At 34.9% G+C, this 22,151-nt stretch overlaps 1 protein-coding gene across 10 annotated transcripts in view; it reads right to left on the bottom strand.

Moving 5' to 3' along the window:
• Nucleotides 1-22,151, bottom strand: part of NFXL1 (nuclear transcription factor, X-box binding like 1) — a 76,133-nt gene that overhangs the window by 11,872 nt on the left and 42,110 nt on the right. For 6 of the 10 annotated variants that reach the window (XM_082728367.1, XM_082728369.1, XM_082728370.1 and 3 more), the window contains exons 16-19: nt 19,345-19,366; nt 18,551-18,691; nt 12,957-13,123; nt 5,060-5,129 (exon numbers count right to left, since the gene is read on the bottom strand). In XM_082728367.1, coding sequence (XP_082584493.1) covers nt 5,060-5,129; nt 12,957-13,123; nt 18,551-18,691; nt 19,345-19,366 — 400 coding nt within the window. The remainder of the gene's footprint in view (nt 1-5,059; nt 5,130-12,956; nt 13,124-18,550; nt 18,692-19,344; nt 19,367-22,151) is intronic. The other 4 variants (XR_014311077.1, XR_014311078.1, XR_014311079.1 and 1 more) reach the window with 1 other exon arrangement.

Below are 22,151 nucleotides of genomic sequence, written 5' to 3'. Positions count from 1 at the left end.
CAAGGCCCCTAACACTGCTTAATAAGCTCAATATGTTTTACTACCAAATACCTGCCTCACAGAGCTATTTAAAGTCTTTCCTGTCTCTTCAACATCATTCCCACCTTCACTCCTGCTAGTGCCTCTAGCCTGACTTCATGAAGAAGACAAAACATTTAGCATCAGCTGACCACCTGGCCTCTCTGCTCAAAACATGTCTCTGTAGCCTCTTGTTCTTTCTTTAATCTGCGAGGTAATTACATCAGTCATCTTCTCTAAAAGTAACTAACCAATCTATTTTCAATCAATAATTCTTTTTTTAAAACATTTTATTTTATTTATTTGACAGAGATCACAAGTAGGCAGAGAGACAGAGAGGGGGAAGCAGGGTCCCCGCTGAGCAGAGAGCCCAATGTAGGGCTCAGTCCCAGCACCCTGGGATCATGACCTGAGCTGAAGAAGGCAGAGGCTTAACCCACTAAGCCACCCAGGCGTCCCTTCAATCAATAATTCTAAAGGGGAGCGTGAATAGGGAAGGCTATCACAATCAATAAAGATCTTTCTGAATTACATAGAATCGTGGCTATAAAGTTCTATCTCTTCAGTGTGTTGGGGGTTGATGAAAAGCTTAAAATCACTGCTCTGGATATTTTATCTTTCTGCCTCCTAAAAGACCTCACGGTCACTCTTCACAATTTCACTACCATCCTGAAAGTCTCTATCTTCAAAATGTATCTCTTTTCTCTGAATACTGCATTTGGTCTTGTTACCCCATTTAACAATTCTTCCATGAATCTCCAAGCGTTTCACCTTCACTGCTGGTTAGAAGATACAGAAGAGACAAATTGGGATGGCCGCGGGACTCATCACAATTTTCTCATGGCCATGGCTATGTTATCCGTTCTAGTCTTCTGTCTGTCACTGCCTATACCAAGGGAGCCCCTCGACTTAAAGGGACCAATCAGATTTTCTCTTCTGATAATGTGAAAACTAAAAAGGAAGAGTTGGTGGTTTGAACAGTCATCTTAGTAGAGAGTGCCCTGAGCTCCTGTTGGCAATGCCCTGGGGGCTGCCCAGATCTTGTCCTTCCTGAAGTTTGCTGTACAGAATTTCCTTCAGAGTCTATGAACTGGTCTCCAATATCCTCTGAACGTATTTTCTTTTTTGTGATAAGTTAATGTAACTGATTACTCTAGCCTGCAAGGAGAACTGAAACTCCTCCAGAAGGATACTGTGCTAGCATCCAATACATGTCTCACAGACAAAAGTAATGCCATTAATTCTGAAAAAGTATTAAAAATCACTAGTTATCAGGAAAATGTAAATAAAAATCATGAGATGTCACAAGACCGGGAAAAATTTAAAACTCTGACAATACCAAATGTTGGCAAGGATATGCTATGACAGGAACTTTAAAATACTAGTGGTAAATTAGAAAATTTACTGATAGTAAGTTGTACAATTTTGGAAATCAATATGATATTAAGTTGAAATTATACATTCCTTATGACCACGCACCACTATATGCCTAGAGAAATCTATACATGCATATGTTAGAATGCACAAACAAGAATGTTCACAGCAGTATTCTGGAATTGGAAAAAACTCGTATCTACCCATTATAAGGCAAATACAATAAACCACAGTATCCTCGTACAATGGAAATAAGACTACAGCCACATAAAATAAACATGACAAACAAAATGGAGAACAAACTAAGGTCACAAAAGTTCATACTTTTGAACTTTAAATATAAAATTAAGCCAACAAGATCATTTTCAGCAAGGAAATAATTACTATAAAAGGCAGGTGGAGGTAAAATATAGGATAGAAGGGGGGGGGGACCAAAGCCAGACAAGGACTTTGTTAGCTTCTGAGATGCAGCAATACTATATTTTTGGACCTGTGTGGAGTTTATGGTGTTGACTTTCTAACTACTTGTTAAACTGTTCAGATACGTATTATGTGCTTTTGAGTAGGTGGTGATTTCACTGTTTAAAAAAAACCAGGTGTGCAAGTATGTGTTATCTCAAAAGGCAGCTTATATTCTGACAGAGCTGAAAAGCAGTTCCAAAGGAAGCTGATTAAAATGCATAATCTATAATGACTATATCTTCATTCCAGAGGTAATGAAGTTTTTCTAAAACCAAAAAAAAACAGAGGTTTTCCTAAAACATCCAACCTTGATATTCATTTAAAGATGAGATGTCCTACTCTTTCCACTCAATGTGGGACGGTCTTCTTGTACTCTACTCAGTCCTTAAGATCATTCTATTTACACCTGCATATGTCATTTCAAATGCCTTACCCATAACCAATACTGTCTAGTTCAAAATGTTCCATTTTAATCCCAGTTTAAAAAGCTCTTTAAGGGGCGCCTGGGTGGCTCAGTGGGTTGGGCCTCTGCCTTCGGCTCAGGTCATGATCTCAGGGTCTTGGGATGGAGCCCCGCATCGGGCTCCCTGCTCAGCGGGGAGCCTGCTTGCCCCTCTCTCTCTCTGCCTCTCTGCCTACTTGTGGTCTTGTGGTCTCTGTCAAATAAATAAATAAAATCTTTAAAAAAAAAAATAAATAAATAAATAAAATATAAAGCTCTTTAAAAATAATTAAAGAAAGCTTGCAAAACAACACTGTTTATGGATAAATACCCATCCCACCATCACCACAGCTAGCACACATTTAGCACTCACTATATACTAAGATTTACATGATCTTAACTCATTAATACTCAGCACTCAGAAGTGAGTATTACTTTTATACATAAACAATTTGAGTTAAAGACACATTAAACAATTTGCTCAAGTAAAAAACAGAAAACCTTCACAAGGCTGATAAAACCAAATTCAGAAATAATTTTTAAAAGTAGAATTGTATATGTGGGGCACAGTTTAAACGTACAGTTCTAAATGGTATCTTTATATTTTCTTTTTGTTAAATTCAAACCAGACCAGAAGATAGAGGAAGTGTACATCGGAGAATCAGTGGAGCTCAAGGGATAGGTCTATACCACTTCAACAGTTCAGTTTCATTCACATTCCATAAAAACATTTGCCAGCTGCCTAATGTGTACAAACAGGGAACAGGATACAAGGGACTGGATACAAGGATGAATATGACATAGGCCCTGCCCCCAAGAAATCTATAGGATGGGGGAGGGAAGAGAAAGTAAATGAGAATTTATCAGTAGGTCAGAATTTATCATAATCCCATACCTTAACTCCAAGTACACAAGATATCTATTGAGGAAAAAAAAAAGATATCTACTACAAATTCGAAGTGACATAGTTCTTGGTTGATCCCAAGCATGACTTGATTCTATAGCTTAGTGGGTCTCAAAACTGTGATGCCAGACAAACAATATCACTATTACATGTCAAATTAGAAATGCCAATTCTTGGGCCCCTACTCCAGGCTCTTAAAATCAGAAACTCTGGGGCAGGGTCCGTTAATCTGTTTTAAGAAGCCGTTGAACTGCTGAGAACTACTGCTGTACCCTTACCAATGTCCAGAGGCCATAAACTAGAATAAGTTCTATTAGACACCAGGATATTCACCTGGCCACTCTTAGACTACTTCAAACTGTAACAGCTACTTAAATTCTTCCCAAACTAAGGCTATTAATGTCAAGAGAGCCCAAGGAGACTCTAGTAATACTCTAGTAATTAAAAAAAAAAAAAAAAAAAAGTAATAGGCTCCAGACTGGCACAGAATCCAAAAATCATGAGCATGGAAAACAAATTTTTAAAAAAACATGATCACCCATCTAGTCCCAACAAATGTCGTAACCTTATCACAACTGAATCATAGCCAAGGAAATGCTAAACTGCAAATTAACAATCCCTAAATTTAATTTTGTTATTTCTAACTACAATCTCATACCAAGTTACGGACTCAGATTAAAAATCTGACAGTCTCAACCACTTATTACCTGGAATCTTAATTTGGGTAGAAGAAAATTTATTTTAACAAGGAAAAAGTCAGGATTTGAAGAAATCAGAAAATTAAATTAGAAATATCCCAATGCCCTTAGTTTCACTTATATAACAAAGACAGGGTTATTAAATATAACCATCTATTGCTTGAAATGGTCTTTTTATAATCTTACATAACTTTTAAAATATTCAAGTTCAATTTCCAATAGTTCTTAAACAGAAATCCATAAAAAGCATCAAAAGTTTTAGTTAAAAGAAAATATTGTTAACAAAAAGGCATATCATGCATTTAATTTCTGTTTTTATTTAACCAAAGAGAATGACTATTATATTTACGGCTTTGTCGTCATCTTTCCCTGACTCTAAATAGGATGAGAAACAGATAAGTGCAAAAAAAAGCAAATAATTAAAATAAAAGTGGTACTATTAGTACATCTGTAAGTCAGAAGGATTGCTTTATAAATGTCCAAACAAATCATTGTCACTACCATACCTCCAACAAAAAAGGAATACTCTGACTTTTAAATTGGCCAATTATAAACAAACAAACAAATAAATAAATAAGCTGACCAATTATGGATGGTTTCTCAAATTATCACCGAGATAAATCACCAGTGAATTTTTACCTTTTTACTCTGAACAAGTTTTCTGAACTATTTTTGACACTTTTAGTGCTAATACAATGCATTATAAGCATGAGAATTTTTATATATATTTTTATATATAATTATTTATATTAATTCAAGATAATAATAATCTTTAAAGTTCACACACACACACACACAAATACACTTTTTAAATAACCTACTATGGATTTACTGTCTAACTGCCTATAACCTACACAGTTCTTCATCTATTTCTATTTGGGGGGAGGGATAAGTATTAGGTCAAAACTTTATCATATAAAGTACATAAGATACCTTTAAAACTTTTGGGGTATTAGAACCCCAAAACTTCATAAAGAGATGTACATCTACAGTTAGTGTGTATTACATTTTTATAGACATCAATCACATTTTCCTCCCTGCACCCAACATTTCTAGCATGTTCAGAAAAGACCTGATATAAGAAGACCAAGAAGAAAAGAGAAAATCCAAGAGAAACAAGACCTAAGAAATACAGCTTAAAAGGGTTCTATTAAAGCTTACCTCTTTAGGACACTGATTTTTGCAACAACTAAGGAGGTTCTTTTCATTTACATCAGCTGTGGTTATTTTTCTAAAAATAAGAGGAAGTTTTGATGACATTCAAACCGAAGTCCATTTTATAGATTACCTCTCTAAAAATAATTTCAAACATGTCCATAAAATTGCTTACTTAGCTTACTTATTTTATTTTTTCTTGAAAAATATTTTAATTGTGTATCATCTGTAACAACTGTCTTAATTACTTACCTGGTCTGATATCTGAAACCTTCCAGCCCTTTATCTATTACCAACATATTAAATGCCAAAAGGGCAATTACTGCAAACAGGAAGTATAAAACACACACAAAATATCATCTGTGCCTGGCCTTAATAATTTATGCTATTAAGGGGCACCTGGGTGGCTCAGTCCCTTAAGCATCTGATTCTTGATTTCGGCTCGGGTCATGATTGGTGAGGGAATCAAGTCTCAAGTGGGGCTCCATGGTCAGTCCAGAGTCTGCTGGAAATTCTCTCTTTCTGTCCCTTTCCTAACCTGCCCTTGTGCACTCTCTCTCTCTCAAATAAATGGGTAAAATATTAAAAAAAAAAAAAAAAAAAGGTAGTCTGCTATTATCTTCCTCTTCAGAGCAATCATTTTTCATAAATATCTTCCTAAAGTTTCCACATAAAAGATTAAAAATCTATATATTACTTAAAAACTGATACTGAGAAAATGCTCACCCAGATATTTTTAAAGTTTTTATTTAAATTACAATTAGTTGCATAAACTGTAAATTTTTTTTTAAAGATTGATTGATTGATTGATTGATTGATTTAACAGAGATCACAAGCAGGCAGAGAGGCAGGCAGAGAGAGAGGAGGAAGCAGGCTCCCCGCCAAGCAGAGAGCCTGATGCGGGGCTCGATCCCAGGACCCCAGGACCATGACCAGAGCTGAAGGCAGAGGCTTTAACCCACTGAACCACCCAGGCACCCCCATAAACTGTAATTTTAGTTTCAGGAGTACAATACCATGATCCACACATCCACACATTACTGGGTACTCATCACGACAAGTGTCCTCCGTCATCCCCATCACCTACTTCACCCATCCCCCCACCCATCTGTCCTCCGGTAGCCTGGAGTCTGTTTTCTACAGTTGAAACTCTGTTTCTTGGTTTGCCTCTCTCTTTTTCTCCCCATGCTTGTTTGTTTTGTTTCTTAAAGAACAACAACAAAAAATACTTCAAATCAAAAAATATAGTAAATTTATTTTAGGAGAGTTTTAAAATTGTTTTTGTGAGCTATAATGTTAGAAACAGACTCATTTTAGATTTGATCGTTTTAGATTAGTCTGTGTACTTTCCTGTTTGACTTGGTGGGTAATTCAGGAAAAGTCACAAACATCAAGGACTAAAACCACTTTCTCACAGATCGTTGAATGTAACCACAATGGACACTGCATAAGTCAGTAACTAGTGACACCCTTAAAATTCCTATCACATTGAGGTCACTTTTCTCTTTCCATCACCTTTCTTCTACCTTTGATTCTTTCTTTTCCTGCTTTTCTTATTTTCCTTTATTAGACATAAGTGCCAAATATACCATAAGTTGAGCCTAACGTAAAAACTATTACCTTAAAAAAACAAAACAAAACAAAAAAACTATTATCTTAAGTATATGTATAAATTAGCATAAATGTACTCTAAGATAACATATGCAATTTTCTTAGCAAAATTTCACTTAATAATATCACAAAGTCTTTATATTGGCTCTATTAAAAGTCATATATTTTCATTCTTACAAGCATGGTGCTCACCTCTGAACTTTTTTTTAAAGATTTTATTTATTTATTTGACACAGAGAGAGAGAGAGAGTGCACAAGCATGGAGAGTGGAAGAGGGAGAAGCAGGCTCCCCACTGAGCAAGGAGTCAGAAGCAGAACCCGATGAGGAACTCGGGGTTTGATCCCAGGACGCTGAGATCATGACCTGGACCGAAGGCAGATGCTTAACTAACTCAACCACCTAGGCACCCCAGCTCACCTCTGAACTTAAGACTTAGTATTATTTTGCTTCTGTCACTTTGTAATTTGGAATAAACTAATTTTCCAGTATCTGTATCTTTTAATCTAATTTCTATAAAGGAAATTACATGAAGCAAAAAAGGACTAAAAATAAAGATAACATGGAATAATTCACTGAATTGAAAGTAAACAAAATTATCATAATGAATACTAAGTCTGAAGAATTCTCTATAAAAACATATACTTCATGTTTTTGGAGGGCTTTTATTAAGGTATGATACAGAAGACAATAATGTACACATTTAAAGGGGAAAACCTGACAAGACTTGACATACGTTTACACCCATGAAACCATCACCACAATCAAGATAATGGACATACCCATTACCCTCAAAAAATGTCATGTGCCCCTTTGGAATCTCTTTATATTGCCCATCACCTGCTAGGAAACCAATGAGATACTTTTTGTTGTATATATTGGCTTCCAATTTCCAAGAATTTTACATAATCAAATCATAGAGCATTATTCTTTTTTGTTTGGCTTCTTTCACTTATAATCTTGAGATTTCACACTTCGAGATTCATTCAGGATATTGCAAATAACAACAGTTTGTTTTTATTGCTGAATTTATTCTGTATGGACATACTACCATGTGTTTATTCACCTGTTGTTGGATGTTTGGATTATTTCCATTTTTGGGTTATCACATATAAAAATATTATGAACATTCATGTACAAGTCTTTGTATGGACATACATATCATTTCTCTTGGTTAAGTATCTAGGAATAGAATGGTTGTATCCATACAGAAGGCAGTTGTTTAACTTTTTAAGAAACCGCTAAACCTTTTTCCAATGGCCCTATCATTTTAGATTCATAGTAGCAGTGTATGAGTTCCAATTCTTCTATATCCTCTCCAACACTTAATACTGTCAGTCTATTGTCTTTTTTTTTTGTCTTTTTCATTTTAGCCATGCTAACAGGTATGTCATTGTATCTCACTATGATTGTTTAAAAGTTTTTATTAACATTCCAATTAGTTAACTTACAGTGCAATACTCTTTTCAGGTGTACAATATAATGACTCAATACTTCCATACAACACCTGATGCTCATCACCTATTTCACCCATCCTCCCCACCTACTTCCCTTTAGTAACCATCAGTTTGTTCTCTAGAGTTAAGAGTGTTTTTTGGTTTACCACTCACTCTTTATTTCCCCTTTGCATGTTTTCTATCTTAAATTCCACAAATGAATAAAATCATGGTATTTATCTTTGTCTGATTGACTTATCTCACTTTGCATAATACTCTTTATCTCCATCCATGTCACCGCAAATGGCAAAATTTCTTTTTTATGGCTGAGTAATATTACACTGTATATACATATACACCTACATCCACTCATCAGTTGACGGACACTTGGGCTACTGTAGAACAGCTATAAACATTAGGGTGCATGTATGTCTTCAAATTAGTATTTTTGTATTCTTTGGGTAAATACTAAAATTGCAACTGTGGAATTGTAAGGCAGTTCTATTTTTAATGTTTTGAGGAAACTCTATACTGTTTTCCACGGTGGCTACAACAGCCTGCATTCCCATCAACAGTCCAAGAGGGTTCCCCCTTCTCTACATCCTCATCAACAACTATTGTTTCTTGTGCTGTTGACGTTAGACATTCTGACAGGTGTGAGGTGATATCTCATTGCAGTTATAGTATTATAGTTTTGGTATGCCTCTCCCTGATAATCAGTGATGTTGAGCACCTTTTCATGTGTCTACTGTCCATCTGTAGGTCTTCTTTGGAAAAATATCTGTTTGTATCTTTGGCCCATTTTGTAATTTGATTATACACTTATTGGATGTTGGGTTTTATAAGTTCTCTATATATTTTGGATAGTAACCCTTTTTCAAATTAGTCATTTGCAAATATTTTCTCCCACTGCGTAGGCTGCCCTTTAGTTTTGTAGATTATTTCCTTTCCTGTGCAGAGCTTTTTATTTTGATGAAGTCCCAACAGTTTGTTTGCTTTTGTTTCCCTTGCCTTACGGGGTATATCTAGTAAGAAGATGCCAATGTCAAAGAAGTTACTGCCTATGTTCTCCTCAAAGATTTTAATAGTTTCCTGTCTCACATTTAGGTATGTCATTCATTTTGAATTTGTTTTTGTGGATGGTGTGAGAAAGTGGTTCAGTTTCAGTCTTTCGCATGTTGCTGTACAGTTTTCCCAACATCATTTGCTGAAGAGACTATCTTTATCCCATTGGATATTTCTTTCCTGTTTTGTAGAAGGCTAACTTCCCGTATATTTGCGGATTCATTTCTGGGTTTTCTATCCCGTTCTCTTGATCTATGTGTCTGTTTTTGTGCTAGTACCAAACTGTTTTGATTACCACAGCTTTGTAATATAACTTGAAGTCTGGAATTGTCATTCTTCAAACTTTGTTTTTCTTTTTCAAGGTTGCTTTAGCTATTGGGGGTCTTTTGCGGTTCCATACAAATTTTAGGATTGTTCTAGCTCTGTGAAAAATGCTAGTGGTATTTTGATGGTGATTGCATTAAATGTGTAGACTGTTTTGGGTAATATAGGCATTGTAATAATATTTGTTCTTCCAATCCACAAGCATAGGATGTCTTTCCATTTCTTTGTGTCATCTTCAATTTCTTTCATCAGTGTTTTATAGTTTGCAGAGTACAGGTCTTTCACTTTGGTTAGGTTTATTCCTACGTATCTTATAGGTTTTGGTGCAGTTGTAAATGGGACCGATTCCTTGATTTCTCTTTCTGCTGCATCATTATTGATGTATAGAAATGCAAACAGATTTCTGTACAATGATTTTGTATCCTGTGACTTTACTGAACTCATTCACAGTTCTAGCAGTTTTTTGGTGGAGACTTTTGGGTTTTCTCTATAGAGTATCATGCCATCTGCAAAGAGTGAAAGTCTGACTTCTTCCTTGCCAGGCTTTCTATTGCCAGGACGCCTTTTATTTCCTTTCATTGTCTGAGTGCTGTGGCTAGGAGTTCCAGTACTATTTTGAATAAAATTGAGAAGAGTGGCCGTCTCTGTCTTGTTCCTGACCATAGAGGAAAAGTTCTCAGTTTCTCCCCAATGAGGATGATATCAGCTGTGGGCTTTTTATATATGGCTTTTATCATGTTGAGGTATGTTCCCTGTAAGTCTACTTTGTTGAGGGTTTTTATTATAATGGATGTACTTTGTCAAATGCTTTTTCTGCATCTACTGAAAGGATCATCTGGTTCTAATCCTTTCTCCTGTTAAATGTGGTCTATCACATTGATTGATTTGTGAATATTGATTTGTGAATATTGAACCATGCTGGCTACCCAGAAATTAATTCCACTTGGTCACAGTGAATGATTTTTTTTTTTAATGTCAGATTCAGTTTGCTACTATTTTATTGAGAATTTCTGCATCTATGTTCACAAGGAATATAGGCCTATAGTACTCTTTTTTAGTGATATCTTTATCTGGTTTTGATATCAGGTAATGCTGACCTCATAAAATTAATTTGAAAGTTTTCTTTCCTTTTTCTATTTTTTGAAATAGTTTGAAAGGAGTTATTAACTTTTCTCTAAATGTTTGATAGAATTCTCCTGTGAAGCCATCTGGTCCTGGACTTTTGTTTTTGGAAGTTTTTTGACTATTGATTGAATTTCTTTGCTGATTACCACTATGTTCAAGCTTTGTATTTCTTCCTGTTTCAGATTTGGTAGTCTATATGTTTCTAAGAATGTATCTGTTTCTTCTAGTTTGTTCAATTTGTTGGCATGGAGTTTTTCATAATACTCTAATTGTTTGTATTTCTGTGATATTGTTATTTCTCCTCATTTGTGATTTTAATAGGGTCCTTCCTCTTTTCTTTTTGATAAGTCTGGCTAGAGATTTATCAATTTTACTAATTTTTTTCAAAGAACCAGCTCCTTGTTTCATTGATCAGTTCTATTGTTTTCTTTTCTGTATCATTTATTTCTGCTCTAATCTCTATTATCTCCATCCTTCTGCTTCTTTAGACTTCTTCTGTTGCTCTTTTTATAATTCCTTTAGGTGTAAGGTTAGGTTATTTATTTGAGATTTTTCTTGCTGCCTGAGGTAGGCCTGTATTGCAATATTCTTCTCTCTTAGGACCGTTTTCATTGCATCCCAAAGGTTTTAGACCATTTTGTTTTCATTTTCATTTGTTTCCATGTATTTATTTTCTTTTTAATTTCTTCTTTGGTTTCCTGGTTGACCCATTCATTTTTTAGTAGCATGTTCTTTAACCTCCATGTATTTGTGGTTTTTCCAGATTTTTTTCTTGTGGTTGACTTCTAGTTTCATAGTGTTGTGATCAGAAAAGGTGCATGTATGACTTTACTCTTTTGTATTTGTTGAGGCCTCTTTTGGACCTAATATTGATCTATTCTAAAGAATGTTCCATATACTTGAAAAGAATGTGTATTCTGCTTGAAAACATATCCTTCAGATATATATTCAAGGAAAGGAAAAAGGAACTCCAGAGAGCTGTAGTAATGGAAGCCACCTCAATCCATATATATCCACACATTCCCCCCAACAATCATTCCACTTAATAATAAAATCATTAAAATTCCACAGCTTCCTCATACCTAGAAGATACAAATTCTACAAACTTCAAGATTACCTATAAGTAGAAAAATAAATACCAATTCATAGCAGACCTAATTCTCAAGTTCTCTCAGCAAATCATTTCAGAGAACCAGTAGAGTTCTGGAAAAACTGAGCAGAAAAAAGAAGAGGGCAACTGAGTTAACCTCACACCAGAAAGAGAAAGTCCACCTAGTGTAGATCAGAGTACTAACTATGGGAAGAAACTTTAAAACATGCACAAGAATCAAGGAGCCGATCTTGGAAAGGCAACACTCTGGACAAGAAGGTAAAAAGGTAAAGTCACCCTTGGGAAACTACATGACAAAGGGAAAAAGAAGCAAGACAGGGAAATTTCAACCCTGCTAGACCAAAGGAAATATCTTTCCTTGGTATTACTCATTAATAAAGCAAAATTGCCCTCTTCACTCTCTCTACAAAACTTCTAAAGCTAAAGAAATATTTTATTCTTAAAATTCCAACAGAACAATTTTCATATTTAAAAAGAATAAAATCTGACTTTTGCAATTTAACAGAACATGAGCCTAGAGTCCAAATGACAAAAACAAGTTTAGGTTAATATTAACAAGCATTTTTCAAGAGGTACATCTGTTTAAAAAATTAGAAACAAAGCCATATTCCCAAATTTAACTTCAGTAAAATATACTTACAAAGAACCTACTTTACAAACTTGGCTAAATGGAGCTGAACAAGTTAGTAAATTATGTTAGATTATGATTTCTCTCCACATAATCCACAAGCAAAAACATGCACTTCGTTGAGTGTACATTTTTTTAAGTAAAGGAAATATAGAAGTCATAGCCTAATATGACAAATGCCCTAACAGATACATTTGTAGTAAAAGTCTGTAATTTAAAAATCGTGTCTCAGTAGCTACGTGCACTTTACTTTTCATCCAACAAAATTCTAGTTTGACACTGTTAACTGAGCGATCTGTTATAGAAATGTTTCTACATTTTTGAAAGCAGCGATACAACTTTTTTCCTTTAAAAAAAATCTTAAACAGAATCCCTAAATAGAAAAAAAGCGTAACTGTCTTTGAAATCAGGGTTCAGAATGTACAAGGTGAAGGGTTCTACATTTCTTTCTTCAGGTCTCTACTGGAAAGTCTAAGGTTCAAGCATCTATGGGTGACCATGAATAATGTTCCTTGCAGTACTCTTCATAGGATTCTGAATTATTAAAAAAAATACTGGTTAGAAATAATTATAGTAAAACAAGAATATTTCTTCAGTCCACTTACCTGCATTGCACATATAGGCTTGTGATCTTGCAGTGACATTTTATTCTAAGCATCTGAACACAGGGAGGGCATTCTCCAGGATGACACGGCAAAACACATGGATGGGGACAACCAGGAGGCCGTGATTTAGAGCACCCTTCTTCACACTGAAGGCATTCTGGGCCAGCCTGATAGGAAGTAAGGTAATAAATCATCTAAGTACAGAAGTCTAACATTTCTATATATTAAAATTATAAAATATATATATAAAATTTATGCATCCCATTAAAAGAAAGTACTTTTGAAGCTCTTAGGAATACAGTTAATAAAATAGTGCTTGCATGCTTGCACTCTTAAAAATATTAAAAATGAAAAAATACACATTCAAAATGAAGAACAGGAAGGTATCAATATGACCATTATTCACAAAGATTTTATATCTACAAACCTCACTAAATCAAACTGTAAATTGTAAATTACAAGTATTCCTCTAAAAATGTAAATAACTTCCCAAAGAATAGTCATAACAGAAATAAATAAAACATTGTTTATTTTTTTATGTTTTATTAATTTGAGAAAGAAAGAAGGAGAGAGAGAGTATAAGCAAGAGGACCAGCAGAGGCAGAGGGAGAAGCAGGCTCCATGCTGTGCAGGGAGCCAGATGCAGGACTGGATCCCAGGACCCTGGGATCATGACCTGAGCCAAAGGCAGACACTTAACAACTAAGCCACCCAGGTCCCCCAAAATAAAACATTGTTAATTCATTTCCACCCAAGAAACATGATCACCATCAAACTAAAGAAATCAACACTATGTTAACACATAAATAAAAATTCCCAAAGCATGCAATGTTCTAGATATACTGCTCTCACCTTGCCAAACAGAAACATACATAGAGGCGAAAAAGGAGAATGACCAGCAGTTTATGTTTAATGTACTTCAATGAACCAAAGTTACATTACATTTACAAATAAATGTACTTCAATATAAATTCAACAAGGTACCTCTTTGCTCTAGTAATTTAATAATTTAACTACCATCTACCTACTAAAGAAGTTTAAAATTATTATTGCAGGTTATTAATTATCTATACATGTCATACATGAGATAAAGTATGAGAGCTATAGAAAAGGATACCAAGCCTTAAGTTTAAAGTTTAAAAATTGTTACCATTCCTAAGTATAGCCATGATTACAAAACAGTGATTATGTTAATAAAAATCCTATTTTTGACATATGGGATTAAAAAGAAAAAGTGTTTCAATTAGGAAACATTCTTCTATAAATAATTTCTATTTTTTATTTTTAAAAGTATATTAATTTATTCTACACTCTTCCAGCAGCATACACCAGAAACTAATTCACATGCTGGAAATGTGCAAAATGGCAGCGACCTCTGACCTAAGAAACTTCAATTTAATGGGGGGAGGTAAAGAACATAATAGAATGTCTCCATAAACACTCTGAAAAAAGATAAAGCAGGTTAAGAGGGAGTAAAAGAAGCAATAAGAAGGAAGATCTATCTGATAAATTTCATGTTGGAACAGAATAAATAAGAGAGAGAGCCATACAAATATAGAGTCCCAGAGAAAAGAGCACTAAATGCAAAACCTCTGATATAGAACAAATGTGGAATATTCAAGAAATAACAAGAATAGAAGGAGAGGGGTGCCTGGGGGGCTCAGTGGGTTAAAGCCTCTGCCTTCAGCTCAGGTCATGATCCCAGGATCTTGGGATCAAGCCCCACATCAGACTCTGCTCCACAGGAAGCCAGCTTCCTTCTCTCTCTCTGCCTGCCTCTCTGCCTACCTGTGATCTCTGTCTGTCAAAGAAATAAATAAAATCTTAAAAAAAAAAAAGAGTAGAAGCAAAAATGAGCACATGAGTGATGAGTGCTAAGAGGCAGGAAAGAGGCAGGCCCTCATAAGGCCATTTGGATTTTATCCTGAGAGTAACTGATGCGTATTGAGCCGGGAGATAACACGCCTTACATTTTTTTTTAACTTACATTTTTTAACTTACATTTGTAAATGATGAATCTAGCGGATGCCGTAAGAAGAAACTGGGAGTAGAGAAGCTGGCTGGGAGAATAGTACAGACATCTCTAGGTAAGAGAAGATGGTGGCTTGGATGAGGAGGGTATGGTAGAGATTACAGGAAACGGTCAGACTCACAGATATACTTTGAAGATAAACCTGACGAGGTGTGTAGTGAGACAAGGACAATGAAGAAAGAAATCAAGAAATGTACCTCCCTTTAATCTGCAGAACTGGCTAAAACTGGTAATATAACTTTCTGAAATTGGAAAGACTAGGAGAAATATAGGCAATGAGTCTCACAATATGGAAATAGAGCCAAAGATGACACACACTGTCTGTTTCACTTGTTTTTTTCCTGGCTATGTGGTACGCCTGCAATAATCTTTCACTTAAATAACATGAAACAGAAGAACATACTGGGCTGGGAGTTAAGGCAGGGGTACTACTACTTTCTTATTACTGCTCTCCTGTTACATGATCATGAACAAGTCACTTGATAACCTTCAGTTTCCTTATCTGCAAAAGAAGAATTATACTGATGATATGGGGCTCCTTCCTTCCAATTATGAAAAAAAAAAAAAAATCACTAAAGCTGTACTTGCTAAGCTACCTTCCTGAATCACTTCTAATGTCAAGTTCTATCTTCTAGAAGGAACTATCTAACTCAGAAATACAGCAAGCCTGGCTGTCAAATACCTTACACAGTTCTCCTTAAAAAATAAAAAGAAAACAAATTTTAACCCAGGGAACAATATTGAGATAATCCACAATATTTCCCCAATCAGTCATATCAGCTTTTAAAATGAGTTTTTCCTGATTCATCAGACAGCCGGAAATCCAGGGAAGATAGCAATCCTCATTAGAAGCAATGAGATGAGGAGAAGGAAAGCAGAATTAACATTTGGGTTAGTATTACAAACTGGAAAATAAATCTTGGAAAGTAAAATTCTCTTTTTTCCCATCTTATTAACAAATATTTGACATTTTTTTAATTTAAGGTGTTCAACATTTACATATTGTAATAAGACTGTCATTGTAGCAATAATTAGTACCTCTATCACATTACAGAATTATTCCTTATTTTTAATGTCTGGAATAATTAAATTCCAATCTCTCAGCGAGGCTCTTGATTGTAAAATAATTCTTTTTTTTTTTTAAATCACTGAAGCATCACACATTACACACATTGCCTTTAGCAGTAACTCAAACACTTGGCAATTGCTAAAATACTGAGGTGAGACCTGAGAGTTTGCATTTCCAAGATTCCAGGTGATGCCCATCACGCAAACAACACTGTGTGGCAGGGGTTTATCACATACATAATTATGTAAGAAATATATTGTCTGTGTGTGATTATGTACCTATATTTTCTTTTTTTTTAAATTTTTGGTATAGATTTTTCCCAGAGGAAAGACTATCTTCATTATTTCTTCGCTCAGTCACTCAAAAATATCCGTGCCCAGGTTTCCTTGGGAATTACACACTTCATTTGCCATTGGCTTCACACCTTTCCCCAGTTAACCACTCTGTTCCACTCACTCCAATGTATGAATTAGACAATAGGGATATATTTGTTGCTAATGGTAGCAATCAGAGGCCCTGCCTTTAAGAACAGCCTTGATTGGACTGGGATCTGTCAGGAAAGCCAGGGAGAGGCCGGAACAGAGATAAGCAAAAGAATTTTGATTCCAGTCAATTCAATAAACACTTTTAATATCTGCTATGTTGTAGGCCCTGTGCTAGAATTCAAGGTAGAAACTGCATTAGTAATTCCAGAGCCATTTGGGTCAAGAGGGACATGCAAGGAGATCTTCTCCAATGGGTCTCAATTGAGATATTACAGTAAGGAATTTAAGAAGTTTATGAGTTATTTCATTTTTAATATATAAATTATAGCGACTATAAAGTTATCCCTCAAATCATATAATTTTCAATCTGCTGCACTGCATCAGCCTTCTCTGAGTGGGAGATAAAGACAGACTTGTAGCTAAATTAAGAACTGCACAGAACTTATAACCCATATTTTACCACAGCAATTGCCCATGAAGCAATGCTGGGATAATCCAAGATAATTCCCCAATCAGTGTCAAATCAGCTCTTGAAGTGCGTTTTGTTTTTTCAACTCACTTAATGTTCTGGAAATCAAGAAGAGGAAAGCCATACAGCAGCTATACTCTCATTAGTTAAAGTGGTTTTGAATTATTACATTAGTATAAATTTTTATAATTCTAATATCTTTTTCATTTTATCATGAGTACATTTTTATTAAGGATCAAACAATGGACTGATGAAGAGGTTATAAGCAATACACTGACATGTCTGCATATGAGCAAGAATGATACTACGGAGGCTTAGGTCATCATGCTTTTCAATCACCAAATCAAAGACCAAAAAAAGAACAATGCAAGTGAAACTTTCAGTAACATACAATTCATAACCATTTGTAAATTTAATGTTATTTAATAAAACAAATCTTAAAATTTTTGTTTATTCCTCATTAAACACACTTGCTGATAGTATTATGATACCCTAAAGAATGGAAGTTTACAAAAAAAAATTAAATATTTTTAAAATATACAATTTTTTATATAACTGAAGTTTATTTTTTATTCACATATCATGTCAAATGTAGCCTGGCAGGGGACTCTGGCAAATTAATCATTCTGGGACACAGGAGGATGAAGAGTTAGTTTTTAACTGTATCACATGGGACATAACAACACCCTCAATCACAGAAGTAGACAAAAAGTAGAGTGGTTAATGATAAATAAAGATTTCCCTGACTATTCTTGGAGATAAAAAACATTTCAGCCTATATTTTCTCGGCCATAACCTCTCATATGGCCTAGGAAATTCAGAATAGGAGACTATCTGTATCTCTGTTTTAACAGGAGTCTTTTATATTTTATTGTTATTTAAAATAATTTTCTTGTTCTATGTTTGTTTTTATGTGATGAATTTAATGTTCAAAAATAAAATTAAATATCATTTAAAATTTGATTAGCTATGTTTATTTTTCCTTGTAAAATGGCAATTTTAGAGATCTTTCAATGATTGGCTTCTCATATGCTTGGTAAAATGCTTTTAGTGAATTTCACACACACATGCCCTACATCTGTGATGCTATTTACTTTATTTCCAATGAAAGATTAGGAATTTATTAAAATTGTGAACACAACTTATCAAAGATGTTAGGTTTTAAAAAATTGCTGAGAACAAAAGCTCCAGACTATATCCAGAGATATAAATGGACAGAAGTGGAAGTGATATTGCTACCTATTATCTAAATAGATAGATGATTTCTGTACTTTTCTCAAAACTCAAAGCCTATGTATTAACACAGTACAGTATGTTGAGAGAACATTAAAAGGCTTATTATCATGAGCTTGCACAAAGATAAATATACACCAAGCTGTCAAAGTTGGCTGTATTAAGAGAGACAAGGTAGGAAAAGGGATAAGGGCAAGAAGAAAGAAAAAAGTTCTAACAAAATAGAAAAATATTTACAGCATAATTATTCAAAAAAATATTTCAAGCATACTATAAGGACATATACATTCAGCCTAAGGATATTACCTTGTTTTTGCCAACGCAGGCATCAATTTCAGTTACTTTGTGGCATTCTTTCATACACGTATGATTCTGACAATCTAAGGTTCGTCCACATACTCTCTTACAAGAGTATGGTCCTACAGCATGGCAGGGGAGTGGACTCACCTTAAAAAAAAAAAAAAGAATAAGGAGAAAAATATCAATACACACAAAACCTGGACCCATGTTTCTGAAATGACTCTGTTATCACTTGAGAATAAGTTTCATAAAGAACTAACACATTTTCATTAATAATAGTAATTTTCAAAATCAAAGTAATTTATCAAAAAATCCAAAAAATGAATGCCAACAAACAACACATTCTATTCCTAAAAGGGAAATTCAATATAACAATGCTATAGAGACCACATATACATAGGTTAAAAAAGCACAATATATTTTAAAAATCAGCAGATGACGCCTGGGTGTCTCAGTGGGTTGCGCATCCGACTCTTGATTTCAGCTCAGGTCATGATTTCAGGGTCTTGTGATCAAACTCCGGGTCAGGTCCCTGCTCAGTGGGTAGTCTGCTTCTCTCCCTCCCACTCTGCCCCTTCCCCCATTGGCACGAAAGAACTCTCACTCTCCCGCTCTAAAATAAAGTATTTTAAAATTTTTTAATTAAAAAAAAAATCTGCAGATAAACTCTTATACTTTTTAAAGCACTAAAACAAACAAACAAACAAACAAAAAAAAACTTTGACTGTCATTTCTAACAATCCTCAATAGAAGAGGCACAGATTATAAGCTTCCCTTAAAAATTGGTGCCTATAACTCACCTCATGCTTCCCAAGACATTCTCTGCAAGAAAAAAATAAAACAAAAATGTTACAAATTCTTTAAAAAGATTATCTAAAGCAAAGGTGCTAAGTCTACTGGTTCTATTAAGAATAAAAAATAAACACATATGGAAATAATAAGTGATTACAGAAAAACTGCAGGATACAAAGTTAACATTCAAAAGCCATTTACTCTTCTATATGCCAGCAATGAACAACTGAAATTTGAAATTTAAAACATACCACTTATATTAGCACAAAATTAAGATAGATACAAATCTAACAAAATACATACATGATCTATTTGAGCAAAACTACAAAACACCGATGAAAGAAATCAAAAGCAATCTAAATAAATGATGAGACATCCTCTGTTCACTGATAGGAAGGTGCAAATATTGTTAAAATGTTGCTTCTTTCCCAACTTGATCTAGATTCAACATAATTCTAATCAAAATCCCAGCAAGTTATTAATAGAGGACACCAACAAACTGATTCTAAGTTCTATATGGAAAAACAAACAAACAAAAAAGAGAGCAATACAGTACTGAAAAACAAGAGTATTAACACTACCCAGCTTAAAGACATACTGAAAGCTACAGTGGTTAAGACAGTATGGTACTGCTAACAGAATGGAATAGGATAGAAAGCCCAGAAACAGACCTACATAAATACAGTCGAATGATCTCTGACAAAGGAAAAAGGCAACCGAATAGACAAGTGATAGTCTTTCCAACAAATGGTTGGCAATGGAATAGACATCACACAGAAAAAAATCCCAAAAGGCCTTACACCTTTCACAGTTACTCGAAAAGGATCACAGACCCAAATGTGAAGTGTGGAACTATAAACATAGGAGAAAATGTAGGTGAGCTGGATATAATGATTTTTTAGATTCAACACCAAAATCGTCATCTCCCAAAGAAAAATGGTTAAGAAGGACTTTATAAAACCAAAACATCTGCTTTGTGAAAAACACTTAAATGAAAGTGCTAAATGAAAACACATTTTAAATGAAAAGCCACAGACTGGCTGAAAGTATCTGGAAAACATGTATCTGGTAAAGGGCTTGTATCCAAAATGTAAAAACAGTTCTTAAAGCCCAAGAGGAAAGCAAACAACCCAATTAAAAAATGGTAAAGATTTAAAGACAGAACAGACACTTCACCTTCCAAAGATGATGTACAGGCAGCAAATAAACATGTGAAAAGATGCTGAACGCCATGTGTCATTAGAAAACTGCCAATTAAAATGAGATGCCAGGAGCGCCTGGGTGGCTCAGTGGGTTAAGCCGCTGCCTTCGGCTCGGGTCATGATCTCAGGGTCCTGGGATCAAGTCCCGCATCGGGCTCTCTGCTCAGCAGGGAGCCTGCTTCCTCCTCTCTCTCTGCCTGCCTCTCTGCCTACTTGTGATCTCTCTCTGTCAAATAAATAAATAAAATCTTAAAAAAAATTAAAATTAAAATTAAAATTTAAAAATAAATAAATAAATAAAATGAGATGCCAAGGCGCCTGGGTGGCTCAGTGGGTTAAAGCCTCTGCCTTCAGCTCAGGTCATGGCCTCGGGGTCCTGGGATAGAGCCCGCATCGGGCTCTCTGCTCAGCGGGGAGCCTCCTTCCCCCTCACCCCGCCTGCCTGCCTCTCTGCCTACCTGTGATCTCCGTCTGTCAAATAAATAAATAAAATCTTTAAAAATTAAAAAATAAATAAATAAAATGAGATGCCACTGCACATCTATTAGAATGACTAAAACTCAAAACGTGGACAGTAGCATATGCTGGCAAGAATATAGGCCACCGGGCACTCTCACTGTGATGAGAATGCAACACAGTACAGCCACCTCGTTAGACGGTGCGGCAGTATCTTACGATGTTAAACCAGGCTTAGCATATGATGCAGCAAAATCTACACAAATGTTTATAGCAGCTTTCTTTCTGTCAAAATTTGGAAGCAACCAAAATGTCCTTCAATAGGTAAATGGATAAACAAACTGTGGCACATTCATACCATGGAATATTATTCAGCAGTAAAAAGAAACGAGAGGAATTGACAGTGAATAATAAGACATAAAAAAGACAGAGGAAATTCAAGACATAAAAAGACACAGAGGAAATTCAAATGCATATTGCTACATGAAATATGCTGAAAAGGCTACAAACTGTATGATTCCAACTATATGACATTCTAGAAAAGGCAACACTATAGAGACATTAAAAAGATAAACTTGAGGCTTTGAGTGGCTTGAGGGAGAGGATGGTGAGGGATGAACAGTGTAGCATAGGACATTTTTAGGGCAGTGAAACTATTCTGTATGATACTGTAATGGTGAATAGTGGATACATGAGATCATCCAATTATCAACACTCATAGAACCATCCAACACAAAAAATAAACCCTAATGTAAACTATGGACTTCAGTTTATAATATTATTATTCACTATCAGTTCCTCAATGATAAAAAAAAAAAAAACTGTACCACGTTAGTGTAAAATGTTAGTAACAAGGGAAACTATGTATAGCAGGATCATATAGGAACTCTGTACTTCCTGTGTAATTCTCCTATAAACTGAAAAATCACCTATAAAAAGATAAAGTCTATTTTAAAAAACTAAAAAATAAACATTCCACTTCCCTTTCCAGGGACTAGTTTAGAAATTGTCTTGTGACCCTATTCTGGCCAATGAAAAGTAGGAGTTTCGCTATGAGGCTTCTGGAAAAGGCTTCTCATTCTTTTTTTTTTTTTTAAAGATTAATTTAATTTATTTATTTGACAGAGATCACAAGTCGGCAAGAGGCAGGCAGAGAG

This window comes from Mustela nivalis (genome assembly GCF_964662115.1).
Source record: "Mustela nivalis genome assembly, chromosome: 4".
Classification (NCBI taxonomy): domain Eukaryota; kingdom Metazoa; phylum Chordata; class Mammalia; order Carnivora; family Mustelidae; genus Mustela; species Mustela nivalis.
Note: the sequence above shows the minus strand (reverse complement) of the source record. Positions and strands in the feature narration are given on the sequence as shown.